The sequence below is a fragment of the Rhea americana genome, unplaced genomic scaffold (assembly GCF_003343005.1).
Source record: "Rhea americana isolate MKP2758 unplaced genomic scaffold, rheAme1 scaffold_86, whole genome shotgun sequence".
In the NCBI taxonomy this organism is placed as follows: domain Eukaryota; kingdom Metazoa; phylum Chordata; class Aves; order Rheiformes; family Rheidae; genus Rhea; species Rhea americana.
In genome coordinates this window covers 2,031,667-2,047,085 of record NW_028187044.1, presented here as the reverse complement: position 1 = coordinate 2,047,085, position 15,419 = coordinate 2,031,667, and the positions used below count along the sequence as shown (strand labels likewise).

Below are 15,419 nucleotides of genomic sequence, written 5' to 3'. Positions count from 1 at the left end.
CAAGAACTTCACCTCTCAAGATCATGAGAGAAAAAAAAAAAGAAATTGCTAAAGGAACCAACATGAAGACCAGTTTCATGTTAAGTTAAGGTAAGTTATCTTTACAGTTGGCTAAGTGCCTCTAGTCATTTTATGTATTGTATATAAAAATGGCAATAAAACAGGGATAAATGCGCAGTGGTTTTAAAATCACTAAAGTCTGAGTACTTCCAAAGCTAAACTTGGAATAGCCACCATTGTTCAGAGCAGTGGGCAAAATGCACTATTTCTTTCTCACCTCTGAAAGTGAATAGTAAACATAAAAAGTTATTGGTACAAGTGATAGTAAGCTGTGACAGCCATTGACCAACAACTGGAAGAATAAAGCAGTTTTTTTTTGCAAGACAAGCAAGTTTGATCCCAGAAGCTAGCAGGAAACAACAAGAGAYCATAAGGAACAGACCAAGCAAAAGCCAGCTTCACTACCAACAACCACAACAGCCTGGCAGAGTCTGGAGTGGCCTGGCTAGGGTGCCCAGAACAAGAAACAATTCAACAGGTAACTAGTGGAAAGCTTTCTGGCAATTTAGAAAGGGGAAATAGAACACCAGAAGTTACCTGAAAGTATCTGGGGAGGAGGGATGGAAAGGTATGTATGCACGAGGGAAATCATTAGACTTTTTCTCCACTTGCCACATGGTCCCAGAAGCTTGAAGCATTTCCAGGCTTTGTTACACATCTTGCCACATTTGTTTCATTTTGTCAAACTAAAGCTACTGATCTTTTTTGCATAGACAGTTTCACAGACGCTTATGAGAACGTTTCAGACAGTTCAAAATGATTTTTTTCTTCTCATCAGTATCATTTCTGGTGACATATTCAAACATTTACAGTAACAAAACTATATTGTTATGACTGATCATCTAGCATTAGACTTTTAACATTTGCATACACATTGCAAGCAACAACTCTCGTTTCTGCTCACAGTTCATCATAATGGCTTTTACAGCTGTACTAACTCAAACTTGATCAGAATCTGCTCTAGGCAGGGCCTACAAGCCACTAGTCATATGCATGTTAATGGAGAATGRGGAAGCTGCAAAAACAGTTCTACACAGTTCTCAGAGCAGTTTCGACGCCTGACAGGGCCTTCTTACTTAAAGATGAAATATTGAATTTTGGAGAAAAGATAATGTTCTTTCCATCAATTAAAGAAGCCTCAAGAGTTAGCAGCCTCATCATCTGCTCCTTTGGGTATGATATATACCAGGATGGAATACTAAAAGTCAGTGGAAAATATCTTTCGAAAACATAGCACTCTTCTTGGCAAAAATATTGGCTAAACCAACCATAAAAAAAGGTGCCCCATTCCAGCCTCAAATTCATACTTATATTTACCTTACAGGACTATGCTGCTTGATTCTAAGAGTCTGAAAACATCAATCTCAACTCTATAAAAACCAAACCATCATTTCTGGTGAAACACTAGCTTTCTGAAGATGAAAACTATATTCTTGTGTTAATAATTCAGAGGTGGAGATTCAATACCTTTGCCATTTAAGAGTTACTTTGAGTACAACCAGTCTCTCAGTCCGAGAGAATGTTTTTCCTTAATGTGCATTTCTGCTCTTAACAGTTTCAAGGCTCAGGGAACAAACTAAGCCTGTTGCCCACAACTCCACAACCTCCTGAACACCAACCTGTTTGACTGGGCAGGAGACAGTGCATGTAGCAGATCACATGCAGCAACATGTGCTGGCTAGCCAGCTTTCTGCTGCCTTTTAAAATGCATTAGGAACCAAGTCATAGCTGCATTTTCCTTAGGGGCATGCAGTGGAGGGGACAGAAGGTATGGGAACAGATGAACCAATACAAATATGCTTTTCCTCTACCATTTTTCACAAAACTTGAAACAAGTTATCTTTGAAAYCTCTCCTTGTCGCTCAAGATTTGACTCAAAACGGCTAACAAATACAAAAGTTACTAGAAAGGCAAAGAGAATAACAAGACAAGCTAGATAAGCCTGGCTATGCTAAGAAATCAAACACATCTTACATGTAAAATAAATCCTTACTTCTTCTATTCATACATGGAAGAGTTTTCAGTATTAAACTGTAGTCCCATTACCTTGACCTTCAGGATAGTTCTCTCTTATTTCTAGCAATTTTTGGCAAATGCTAACCAAAGTATGCTCTAAGCTACACGAGACATCTATTGCCCTCTCTGGGATCATGCTGAACAAGAGCGTAGGCACCTTCATTTCTGTGTAACTAGCTGCAGAAACCTCCATTTTAGTATTGAAAGGAACATAATTAAATTATTACACATAAGAAACACACTTAGAACATGGCTTCTTTTAGTATTAACCACAAATTCATAGAACTCCTTCAGAATACTATATAAAGTTACTCATAGGCAATGAAATCTTTAAGAGAACAGGCAGGTAGGTAGCATGGTGCTAATTTTACATTCTTCTTTTCCTCTTCATTCCTCAGTGTTCTTCAAATTGAGATTCAACCTTACCTAGTGACACCCGAGTACCAAGACCGGTGTAAAATTAAGAAAAAAAGGTATTAACAAGAAAAAAAAAAAAAAAAAAAAAAGAAAAAGAAAAAACAGTATCCAAAGCTTTCACACGCCTTCAGCTCTCAAGGGTACATACATTAACAGGGTACAGCAGAGGAACAGGCCACTGACACCGGATCACCGGACGCCTGTGCAGAGAACAGTCTATAAGCTCATTATGTGCAATAGCTGTGCCTGCTGTTCCAGAACAGCCAGAACCATTTGGTTCAGCCCTGTTGTACTATCATCAACCTGCCAGAGCATAAAGCTGTATTACATTACCCTACACCTTGAAGCTGACCAAGCTAAAGGGGAAGACAAATCTTTACCAGGTGCCTGTTACCATATTCTTCATTTCTGGGAAAAGAACAGAACAAGAAACAGAAAAAAAAAAAAAAAAAACAAAAAAAAAACAGCAGACTAACCAACTGCAGAGAAGTCATTCTTTTCTCCTAATGAGGAAATACTTTCATTATAGTCTTTCCTCTTCTACTCTGTACTGGAAATCAAGTGTTCCAGTTAGTAAGGAGAAGAGGTTACAGACTAAACTCCTTCACTCCATTTTCTGCTCACAACTGAACAGCTGGGAAATACACAAAATGCTTATAGATATAAAAACACAATTTAAGTAGTAGTCAGAATTCATCCCCTAGATCTGTCACTACTCATTGCTACATGTAAAATCTGGAAAAGTGTTGCTTGTTAGCAGGCATAACCAGAAGATAAGAAGCGTGATAGCCACAGAAAATTACCCTCCAGATCAGTTYCATGGTTGCCAATCAGTAAAATAGCTAAAGTTACAGAACCACCACATCCACAGCTATGGTTACAGATTTTTTAAACAATACTAGTTCTTTATTCTCTTTGAAAGAAAATGAGTTCCCATCATATGCAGCTTGGACAGACACTGTTTGTTTCTTGACAGATGTTACATTTTATCATCTCTTGAAAAAAAAAAATCCATAGAAAATCCTGAAGTGATGAGATTTAATTTACTGCCATCATTGAACCATTTTACTAAAGGAGAGTTTGCTTTATTTCCTTTCTGGGCATCCAGAACACCAAAATTCTGAGGTAATCTATATAGAAAGCCTGAATGAAAGGAAATTTAACAAGTTTATGTATGATATGTGTTCTCTATCCCATTACACCATTTCAGTTAGCATAGCTATTCTTCTAAATATACGATTTCTGAGATAAAGCACCTTTTCTTTTTCCAGTCACCTAGATTACTAGGTAGCAACACAGCCTTTCATTTCAGTAATGCAGTTTTCAAAATYTGTATTATACTATTATTTTAATTCCGTGAACCTAACAGATTAATCTCTGTGGAGCTGCATGTAACCTGTACTGGTATCTGTGAATTCATTAGTCATTGTATAGCCAACAGTTTTTCTTCCATTTATCAAAGTATAAATGCACTTCAGCATTATGTCGCACTTTCGGCCAGAAGTCTATTAAAAAATTATTACATAATAGAAATGCAGAAACAAAATATAGATGCTTTATTACATGCTATCATGGATCTGTGGGTTAATCTGGGCAAATTTCAGTTAAYCTCTCTACTGCTTCTCAGAACATGAAATGCTGTTAATATGACACCCCACCAAGCCGTAGCTCCAGTCTGCAAGAATGTTTCTCATCTTGGACTTCTGTTTAAACCATAAAGAGTAATTACTCAGATTTTTTTCCACTAAGAAAACATGCAATCAGTAGGCATTCTGGAAGGCTTATGCTGCTATAAACATCATAGGCCTATGTTCAGTTGACAGAGGCCTTATATATATATATAAATATAAAATCTATACATGAATTAAGTCTTATATACAGGTGCAGGCTGACGGATCACTTCCCCTCTTCGTGCAGAAAACACTGACGGATCTAATCACTTCCCTTTACTCCTTTTTCAAGTAATGATCTAACCGTTTTCCTCCCCTTACCTACTTTAGCTAACAACCATTAGACACTCTGCCTAGTTACCAGTCTTTCATCATACCTTATATCACTGCCGATCTCAACAGCACCTTCACACCAACTGACACACACTTTCGTTACCAAACTCCACAAAATGCTGTCTCTAGCACAACTCCATTCCCAGCAAACGTTTTCTTTATTATTATTTTCGGGGNAACAATCCCCAAATTATTCATTTACCCAATTACTAAAGCCACTTCCTCCTCCATTTAAAAAACATCTAAGAATTATCCTAGGTTGCTTGTCATCACCAATATCCAGCCTCTTTATTTCAATCAAATTAAAGCCCAGTGTCTTGCCGTAAATGACTCCTTACACTTCGATCCTTATTTTTTCCCCCAGATCAGTATTTTTGTTCAAGTTGCATCTATGTATGGTCTTACTAGTCCATCCTCCACAGCTTATAAAGTCACTCCTCTTTCTYATCTTGCTTTAGAAATTCTCCTACCCTATCTCAAAATTAAAGTTTGTTTTTCTTCTGACAAGCATATGCCTCCAAGAGACCATACGATTTTTTTTAAACTGATTGCCTCCCATCTGTATTTGTCCACATTCGTAATAATCTGACTTATAACACAACTCTACAGACTTCAGTATTTTATTATCTAAAAATCTAAAACAATACATAGCATGTTATCAATGCTCGTGCCTAATTTACATGGCAAGTCCACAACTTTCTCAAATAAAGGAAAATTTGTAGTTTTTACTAATACTACYAGAAACAAAACCTTCCTACAGAAAGAAAACTATTTTGGGTCTTACAGCAATTAAGCTTTGAAAAATTGTTAGTAAGACTACTTCTTGGTCAGAAATAAAAACTAAAGTGTTCTCAAAGAGGTGAAAACTTGTATATMAAATCCAGCTCTCAGTAGAGTTGGTACACTGCATAAAGCAAGATATTTCAGAGACTCAATTAGCTTTATCGTGTGTTCACTTCTGATAGAGAGCCCAGCAGAACAGACACATTATTCCTCACTAATAGCTCAGAATGGCATTGCTTGCTTAGAGCAGCAGGAGAAAGCCGATCCAGGAAGCCAGCTGACTTCCTCCTTGCAGGGAAAACAAGACAAAGCGCGACAGGCAACGCAAGGGGCTAGTACACGGCAAAAGGCTTGTCTTCACCTATCTCAGCAATGTGAGCCCTTCTGACAAAAGTAATAGAGCCTCACTATAATATATTGGCACTAATAATAGTTGAAACAAACTTCTCCTTTGACTTCTAAGCCAGTGTGAACTCACACATTGAAACCCTGTACTGAAGAATTATTTAAAAAAGAAAAAAAAAGATTCCTAAATGAAGATATCAATTAATAGTTTGAACTCTAGAAACAATTTTTTTCATGCATTTGATATCTCAGCAGCTCGAACCTAAAATTGTTTCCTTACCAGAAGTTACAAGACTTTTCTGCATGCTTTGGCCAGCTTGAAAAGTTAACACCAAGGTGTTTTCCTTTTAAAAGCACTGAACAATTGTTTTGAACGCAAAGTTATTTCAACTCTTTAAATATAAGAAGCAGTCAAAATTCTGACCTTTTAAAAAAAAAACTGTCCATTGTACAAGTCCATATAGAACAAATAATTTTCAAAGTGTAAATTCTGAGAAGGAATTGAGAATGTCAGAAGGCAAGTTTAGATTGCAATGAAGAGTTTCACAAGATCTATGTGGACATAAAAGAACTTCACTAATAAAACTGCTTCACAATACCTATAATTCAGAAAGGTTTATGCTAGATTTAGCAATGAAATGTTTGTGGGGTTTTTTTGATTAAGATATGGTRTGCATTTCCTTCACCCTAGAAAACTGTTGCAGAACTCAGAAATTTCCTCCTCAAATATTGTTTTCTCCTGTATTGCTACTGTATTGCTCTTTTAGCAAATCAGTATAAATACCAATATTTAAACTGTATTTTAGACCTTTCAGGCTTTTGAATGGTCTCCAAGGAATAAGATTAAAAAAAAGCACACAACTTCAAAGAACTATCCAAGTAATGCCAAAGTAGAATTGAGAAAAATCATAGTAGTCTGAACCTGAGCTAGCCACAGAGCAGGAAAATCCTGTGTACACAACAGGAGAGACATCTTAAAAGGGGAGACTTAACAAAAGCAAGAGAAGAAAATCCAGCTTGTGGATAACTCCCAACTACCAATATAGCCAACACTACTGCCATCTCAATCAACCTCATAATACTGAAATCCTACAGACAGAGTTTCTGGCAGACCTTACCCCTTCCCTGCTATCAGTTTCTTAATGCTCTGAGACAGCTAGAGTACAGCTGCAGTTCTTTTTAATCGTGGTTACTGCCAGCTGTCTCCTGGACAGCCCAGTCCACAGACCTCCTGCAGTTTCTCTCAACTTTTTGCCCCATTTCTGGGCAGAACATGAACTAAACTGAAATTGTTCTTCAAGAGGTAAATGAGTTCTACTAAACAACTCTGCAAAGGAAGAAAAATAAGATTACTCAAGTCTAACCAAAATCTTGAACGTCCATGTCACTGCTAAACACAAACCAGAAGCTCTAAAACAATTTAAAATGGAGAGCCAAGCAACTTTTGTTAATGAATTATATTATCAAGTGGTAGCAAAATTTCGTTTGAGAAGTTGAAACTTAACTCTAAAGATAGGGCTTCCCCACCCACATAATCAAGGCACAGAGACTTTGCAGACATTCAGTAAGGTACTATCAGGAGAGTTTGCAGGGAACAGACCTGATGAGTTGAACTATTTCCCTTCAGAACAACTATTTTCTGTTAATTACTCAATTCACTCAGTACTTCCTCTGAGCAACTAGATTCTGGTCATGAAGCAGTTAAGCAAAGTTGTATATCTCATTCTTCCACGGCATAAGCCAATTATCAAGCAGGACTGCATCTGCCATTTTGACCTGTTACTGATACACACACAAGCCCCAAGTGAAAAATGAGGCTGTTTCTAGGTAGTTCTTAACACAGTATTTTTAAACCACTTATCTTTGCTGAATCTCTCCAAACAGTTCATAACTGAACAGCAGACAACAGCCAAATGTTTCCTTACACAGTCAAGAGCAAAAGCATTTGCAGAACAAAGACTTGCTTGAATACTTGTACATAATCACAAGTGACAGTAGGCAGAACAGCTACTTTCACAAATAACTTCAAATGTTATGCAAAAAGTACTTGTGAAACTTGCATTTTATGTGCAAACATCTGTCCTCTTATTCTTGAAAGAACTCAAAATACACTGCCTAGACAACAGCTCCAAAATCTRTAACAGTTAACACCACAACACAGTAGAAGTGGATACTACTCCTACACTACTCTGAAACGAGATTTTAGACCATTCTATTTTCTATTTCTCCACAGTGAACAAAATACTATTAAAAAAAAAAAACTCATAGGCTTTAAATCAGATAGACTTAAAGCAATACACATGCAATTAAAATTCCTCTCAGCCGAAAGTATTATTTACCTTAGTATCAGGTATTCAATAAGTCGTATTATTATGTATTCCATGCACAGAAGTATGAGGTGTGCGCTCCAGAGACATCATCCTAGCACTTCTAGGACAGTCCATTGACCTAAGTGCCATCTCCAATGAACTGGATCTGATATCTTAGAGTAAAACCTCCACTGATGACAGCTACACAACAAAGGATTAGGGTACATAAGGAAAAAACAGCAGGCAGTAAGTACCCAAGCATCTCTGTATCTGTAGTTGAACACAAGCTATTTAAGAATGCCAGAAGTAATTTAAAGTATTACTAAGGTAATTGAAGTTGCAAGAGTAAATAAATTATGGAATCCAAACCAAAACATACTATAAACTAACAGGAAAAAAAAACTTTATGGAATTTTGTAGAATGTGCATGAAGCTTTCATTTTAATTTTCAATTAAAAGTACTACGTTATTTTCAAAATATTAACTTTAGCTTGTGTGTTAACAAAAAGTTATTAGAAAGTTTTTGAACTAGCACCTCACAATTACCGCTGCAAGACTGTAAGTATTTTTCTATTAAAGCTTATGTGGATATAGATTTAGTGTCAAAACTTACTTGRGTTTGTGCCCTATAAAAGGAGGCAAACACTTTCCTTTAAACAAGGTATTTCAGAGAAAATAGTAATCATTCCTCTGTGGTTTTCCATCTAATCCCAACACAAGCCTTTTTCTCTCTCTCAAAAACATTACCCTCTACCTACTGAATTCTTGTATCTTTGCCTGGTATAAATTACTAGCTTAATTTTCAAATGAGACAATTTTTAGCTATCAAGTTTTTCTACTTTGACAAAATCTGTTTATCTAATAGTAACTATAAATAGTTAAAATTGTTACTATTTCTGAGTTATCTGAACTCCTACTTTCTCTAAATTACCTCAGGATTACTCATGGACATGTTTTATACAGTATTAAGGTTTGATCAAGCAATATTAGGGTAAGATGAGAAGAAGCTTTCTATGTTAAGAGCTTCTCAAAGCCTTTAAAATGATATTGTTACAAGTACTATAAGCTATATATGAAAAGGCTACCCATATAAAAATACCAGTAAGCCATATCATTAAAAAAAAAAGACAAATCCGCAATTGTATTACAAGGTGGTACAACTTAACCAAGAAAGGGACATCTTTTTAATACCAAATATTAGTTAATTTTAACTGAAGTTGCAACACCTTGATTTTAATGTCTAAAGAAATTAACATTGAGGCAGGATAATACATTTGAAGCAAAACTAGCAGACTAAGTTGCAGCTCTCACTTTGCCCACAGCCATGCTAAGTCACAATTTTCTCCTTATCTCAAGCTAAGGATTAAGTCACAATGATGACACATGCTATGAGGAAGTCTTGAAACCTAAATTATGCAAGAACTACTCAGTAGCAGCACAAGGACCAGCAAATTGCACTTAAAACACGTTAGCAGGCACCTCCATGAACATCAGGTTCCTGTACCAACATGGCTTCCTGTATCTAGAGATAAAGCCCTGCATTTAGGTTTACTCACATACAATAAAGGTTGAACTCACACTAAAGTTTAACTCATATGAAGAATATTAGTATTCTTCTATCCACCTGTTTATTTTTTTTTTCAGAAACCATCAAACTTGCTAGCTTAAGGACCTACATGCCATTTACACAAACCTGGTTGAATGTGGCTGAGGTCAAGAGCAACCAGGAAAGTGAGAATGGTTCCTGAGAAAGCAAGGGTACACTTTACCTTAGGAAAATACATAATAAGAAGCAAACTTTTCATTATCATTCAGATTCTTGTTCCTCCATCTCCCTCTCTCCTTCCCTCCTCCCCCTCTAAAAAGACCCAGTAAGATTACCTCCCTCCAGTTCTGAAAGCCAATCATACCCTCAAATTTTACTTAATGGTCAGCGTAACACAGAAGCCTTTGAAGTACTTACATTTATGCTGGGTAGTTGCACTACTGTCTCTAATTGCTCAATGTTCTGTCTAATGTTTTCAGAGAGCACTTTATTTACTTTTGGTAAGTCTACCTACCAGCATAATAGCTGCTTAACCTACCAAAGTTTCATTTACACTAAATATCCCAAATAAACACTATCACTAAAACGATAATCTTGGTTTTCTTACCCATATTTAATGCCCTTCCTAGGGATTTTACACAGATTCAGTTTCTATTTAATTTATGAAGAACAAAATTAGAAGTGGGTTTTTTAATCTTCACTTGACTAAATGCAAACTGTTCATTATAATAAACTCAGACAGAATGGCATCATCAGATGAGATTTACCCTGTCCATCATTCTATTCCTGACTTATCTGCAATCAGTAGGAAGTACTTTGAGAAAGTATGCAAGAACAATATTCCTTCAGTAAACTGTCATTTAAGTAACTTCCTCATCTACATCCAGACCACTGGATGTAGATGTTATGTTTAACAGCCACTGATGTACTTATCCATCAAGTATCCATCATCATCCTTTGAGACCATATACATTTAGGGCATACACAGTACTTTCTTGAAAAGAGTTCTAGAATTTAAATAGGCATCAAATTAAGAAGTATTTCCTCTTCTAAGTATTTTACTTTATTTTCCACAATACCAGAACCAGGAAGCAGCAACAAAACTGCTGCAGTCTGTTCCCCCTGGCCTCTAACGCATTATGAATTTTTAGAGCTCTGATCACATTTTCTCCCCAAAAAACACAAATATTTTCTCTTACAAAACAAAACAAACAAACAARAAACCCACTGTTCTAACTAGACTCTCCTACATGGAAACCACTTCACTGTAACATCCCCTGTGCTGCACTCTATCAAACAGCAAAACTCATTACTGTTTCATCTCCTTTTAAGTATTGGAGGAGAAATCTCTTCAACATCTTATAAAGACAGAATTCAAACTTAACAAAACAAATTTGATTTCTAGACTGAACGCAGATAATATGTAGAAATAAACTGCAGATACCCTATGAAAAATAAAAATAATTTCAATAGCAAAAATAGCAGGAAAGTTGAGAGGAAACTACACAGCCTACCATTTTTTTTTTTTGATAGACTACCATCTCATCAACATATTTTTGTTTTCTCTTGTATTGTACCACTAATCTTACACAATTCATTATCTTGTCTACTGCTTAAGAAGTGAAATTTCTGATCCCAGGGATAAGTTAACTATACCTCAGACTCCAAAATTATGTAAGTTCTTCTCATTAAAGTTCATTATGACAATCCAGAGCAAGTCAGTAGGTGTCATCTTCATTGTCTACCCAATTTTAGGAGTTGCAGTTTAATCAGCCCATTATATGAAAACTTCTAATGAAATATAATGGCACCTGATCTTGCCCAAGAATGACTTGAACAAAATTTTTTATGTTCAGCACTATGGGGTTTGTGCATTCCCACTCAAAACCAAAAAGGTATCATATAAAAAGACACTCTTAGGCCTGAAAATAGCCCCTACTAGAAGTTTGACAGGGCTCCATTTCATATGTTTAAAGTTTTTTACAGTATCTTGACAAAAAGTGTATTAATTAAAAATTAACGTAGTTCTGTGCAACAAAAGTTCAGAGCACCACTTTTTCCATACAAATCGTTAAACAATCAAGTAAGTAAGCTTTAGCCCCATTTACCTGCACTAAATTAGAGCCAGTATCTTAAGAATATAACGTTCTATCATTACCAAACCTTCACTCTTTATGATACTACATACTAAAAAGACATGAAAACACTGAGCTCAGAACAAAATAAAGGAAAGGAAGATAATTATTCCAGTCTATAGGGTGCACTAACATACTATGCTGAATTCAAAGCACCATATCTGAATTTGCAGACGTAAGGAATAGAGTACTGAGGATCCGAGACCAATACATAACAAACTATAGGCACAATGAAACAATGTAAGATGAAATGAAAAATGAGCTGCCAAGGTTCCACTAGAACATTTAACCAACCTCAGAAAGCACTAATCCTAAATGTAGATCAGTAACATTAAAGGGTAGCAACACTATTTAGACAGTTGTGTAAACGTACCTGCAGTTCCGAGTTTAGCACTGCTGCCTTTGCATTCTTCATCCTCCACATTTTTGCTTGTGCTCTTTTCCTTTAAGCCAGGAACAGTATCATCAAAAGGTATGCACTTGCTGGACACAATGTTTTCTCCACTGTCTGGCTGATTAATTCTGCTATTAGCTTCAAGTAGAGAAGTGAAGTCCTCAGACTGAGCAGCTTCACTGGGTTCCAGCTGAGAGGAACTTTTACCCTGTGACACATTCTTCGAAGACACAGGAAGAGATTCTTCATCACTGTCAAATCCAAATGGATCCTCTGTTACCTCATCTTCAACTTTGGGTTTTTTAGGAACTTCGGAAATATCTGGTTTGACATGGGGCCTCTTCTGTCCTAATTTGGCCATGAAGGTGGTTTCTCCCCATTTCGTACTAAGGGTGGTCCGTTTGTTGGAAAACACTTCATCGAACTTGGAACTGCCGTTTCCCCCTTTCCTGCTGTAGGTCTTTCCAAATCGGGATGTCATTTTGGCTCCTGTTTCATATTCTCTGGCRGAGAGGAAAGAAATACATAGCTTTACTACCTCTTTAGTACAAATTATCGCACTTCCACCCTTTACTGGACTTCGGAGCACCATTTACATTTCACATTAGCGACAGATACATCATCTCTTCCTTTCTACAGCCTGAATTTATTTACAGGTGAACACCATTATTGGTTAACATTTTCTGCAACAAGTTTTATCTATCAACTTAATCTGAAATTCGGTTACTTGCACATTTATAAAATAAAGATATTGCACAATAAATCCATAAGAAGAATCTGCTATGACTACCTTATTTTTGCTTTGTGCTTTCTTCTAGTTTTATACCTCTAAGTATAGATGGCACTGCTTTCATGAAACATCAGCAGAAAACAAAACAATATTTTCACCACATCTGAAAGTGTAGCAGTCTGCTAGAATCCAATAATGCAGCATTGTTTTAGAAAGGCTCTGTAGTTAAAAATAAAGGGACTGTCAAAATACTCCAACTTGCTACAGACGCTTTAAATACAAATTCCTCATAAATAACAATGATGATTTTACCTCATGCTCCTCTTAAATGCTCAGGCCTACTCAGTAAGCATATTATTTGGTAACATGCTGTGGTTTATCACATCTGCACAGTCATAGCCAATACCAGTACACAGCAATCCCCGACAAGTGGGTCGGATTTGGTGGAGAGACAGAAACAGACATTTCCAGATCAGTTTCAAAGATCATGAAGGATACCTACTGCAGATAAACCCAAACATTTACTGTTTACTGGCTGTTACACCTGCAGCCCAGTTCAGAGCTTGCTCTGCCAGAAGAATAAAGTTTATATTTAAACAGGTTAACAGGAACACATTTAAAGATCCCTTGATGTGTTCTATTGGTGCTTCTGTTTGATTCAAGAAGGAAGCCAAACCATTTTTTTCCTTTTGCCAAAAGGAATACTTGACTACTGGACAAACAACAATATAGAACATAAAGCTAGCATATCTACTTTATAAACCAGAATCTATCATTTAGTTTTTAAAAAAATCATTATTTTTATGTTTTCAGTCTCAATATGAAAAGGTAATTGAGTTTTTTTTTTTTTTTTTTAAGTTAGTATGATTCTAATCAAGACCATCTCTTTTTTCTGAAAGTAGTAGTAAAGAAATCTGTTAGGAAAAGAAAAAAAGGCATTTCTTCAAGCTACAGAATCAAAGAAACAACTTTTGAAGTGTCAACTGTTTTCATATATAGTGAAGGATACAAAAAAGGTTCAAARTCTTCTTTAAAAACATTCCTCATCACTCCATATATTTGATAGAGAAAACTCATTTTATTCCCTTAAATAAGAGTTATCCTGTCTTTGTCATACTCTAGTTTTCATCTTGATACATACTGTTTCTCAGTCTGAAGAAYTGAATTTGCTTCTGGCAAAAAAGCCAGACTGTTTTCCAGAAATGTCATTCTATCGCTTCAGCCTAGCRAGATCGTCTCACTAATAATAGTCTCCCTTTATCAGACCAGGCCAAGTTTCACTTATGATACAATCCAAGCAATTCACAGGGTCATCTGTGGGCACAGGCGTATTAAAAATGAGTTTTAGAAGTTTACCAGCCAGATGGTGTTGCAGTGCAGAAGATCCAGGAACAACCACGCTGGGAAACATTCATCTCCCCAGCAGTTTAGCAGATGGATGGTAAAGGCATATGCTGCTTATGTACTGGCCAGAATTCTGCTATGAAACACCATTCTGCAGACTTCTCATTGCTACTTAAAATTAAACTGAACAGCAAGTGCCACCAGCACAGCTCCTATTCTTTAGCTCTGTCTAACTCCTATTCCCATAGTGTCAACTGTCTACTGTGTGGTGCTCCAAAAGCTTGGTTGTCAGACTACTGTTTCAACTTCCCTTAGCTCTAATTTCTTATTTTCCACAAGAATGAAACTAGGATCTCCCCATATATTTTAAAAAACAAACAGCAAAACAAACCACACTTACTAGTTTTATTTTGCTGTTGCCTGAAAATATGTCTAACAGAAATCAAAATATTTTATATTAGGCCAGTTTTTACAGCTATAAAAAAAAACAAATGAATTATTTAATAACATTTGAATTTCTATGCAACTCTTATCAGGAAAAATTCATTTCACTCACCACAAGCACATTTTCCTCCCTAAATCCTAACTTTTCCAACACTTTGCATTTTCAGCACCTGCAAAAATAACGGCAGGTTTAAATTACGACTTGCATTGTTCCGTTCTAGAAGAGATTTCTGTAGTCAGAAGTACTTCATTTTTAGTAATTAGCGCTTTACAACCTAGACTGCTCTATTCACAAGGTTAGAGGTTAAAACTGTCTCTAAAGCAGGTCTGAACAAAAAGACCAGTACTCAAATATATACATATATGATGTAAATTGGTTAAACAACGAGCATCTGGGGAAAAATAAATATCCTATACTATAAACCCACAGTTTGGACTATGATTGAAAATAAGAAAAGACACATGTACTTCTTTAAACTGGAATATCAACAGAAAGCGGTTTTTATTTATTACTCACAATTCTGCCTTGTTTTTCACCCAGTGCAAAATAACAAGCTTGGCCCATTTCACTCCGTTTCCCTTCCCTGCCTCCCTCCGTTCCGCGCACCGCACGGCAGTAGTCGGAGCGGGGCAAGGAAGGCAAACACAAGCACGAACTGAGAACCAAGCCACCCGCGTTTTCCAGAGCTGCGCGGGCAGCCCCGCTGGACATAAACAGCCGACAGCTGTAAAGGAAGTACATCAGTCATCTTCGCCCGCCGCTCCTTCCTGCGCCGTCCCGCTTACATAACCGAAGGAGGGGAAAATAGGTTAAGCGCACGGAGGCAGGAGCAGCTGATGAAATCCCACAGTGACAGTTTCTTTCTCTTTGCCTTTCCCCCCTCCCCCCTCCC

General features: G+C 36.7%; 1 protein-coding gene across 3 annotated transcripts in view; it reads right to left on the bottom strand.

Moving 5' to 3' along the window:
- The window catches only part of WAPL (WAPL cohesin release factor), a 73,009-nt gene extending 57,914 nt beyond the window's left edge, over positions 1-15,095 (bottom strand). For 2 of the 3 annotated variants that reach the window (XM_085323721.1, XM_085323722.1), the window contains exons 1-3: positions 15,044-15,095; positions 14,639-14,696; positions 11,988-12,511 (exon numbers count right to left, since the gene is read on the bottom strand). In XM_085323721.1, coding sequence (XP_085179847.1) covers positions 11,988-12,489 — 502 coding nt within the window. In that variant the 5' untranslated portion in view covers positions 12,490-12,511; positions 14,639-14,696; positions 15,044-15,095. Of the gene's footprint in view, positions 1-11,987; positions 12,512-12,798; positions 12,810-14,638; positions 14,697-15,043 lie in introns of those variants that run through there. The other variant, XM_085323723.1, reaches the window with a different exon arrangement.
- Positions 15,096-15,419: the final 324 nt, after the last annotated feature.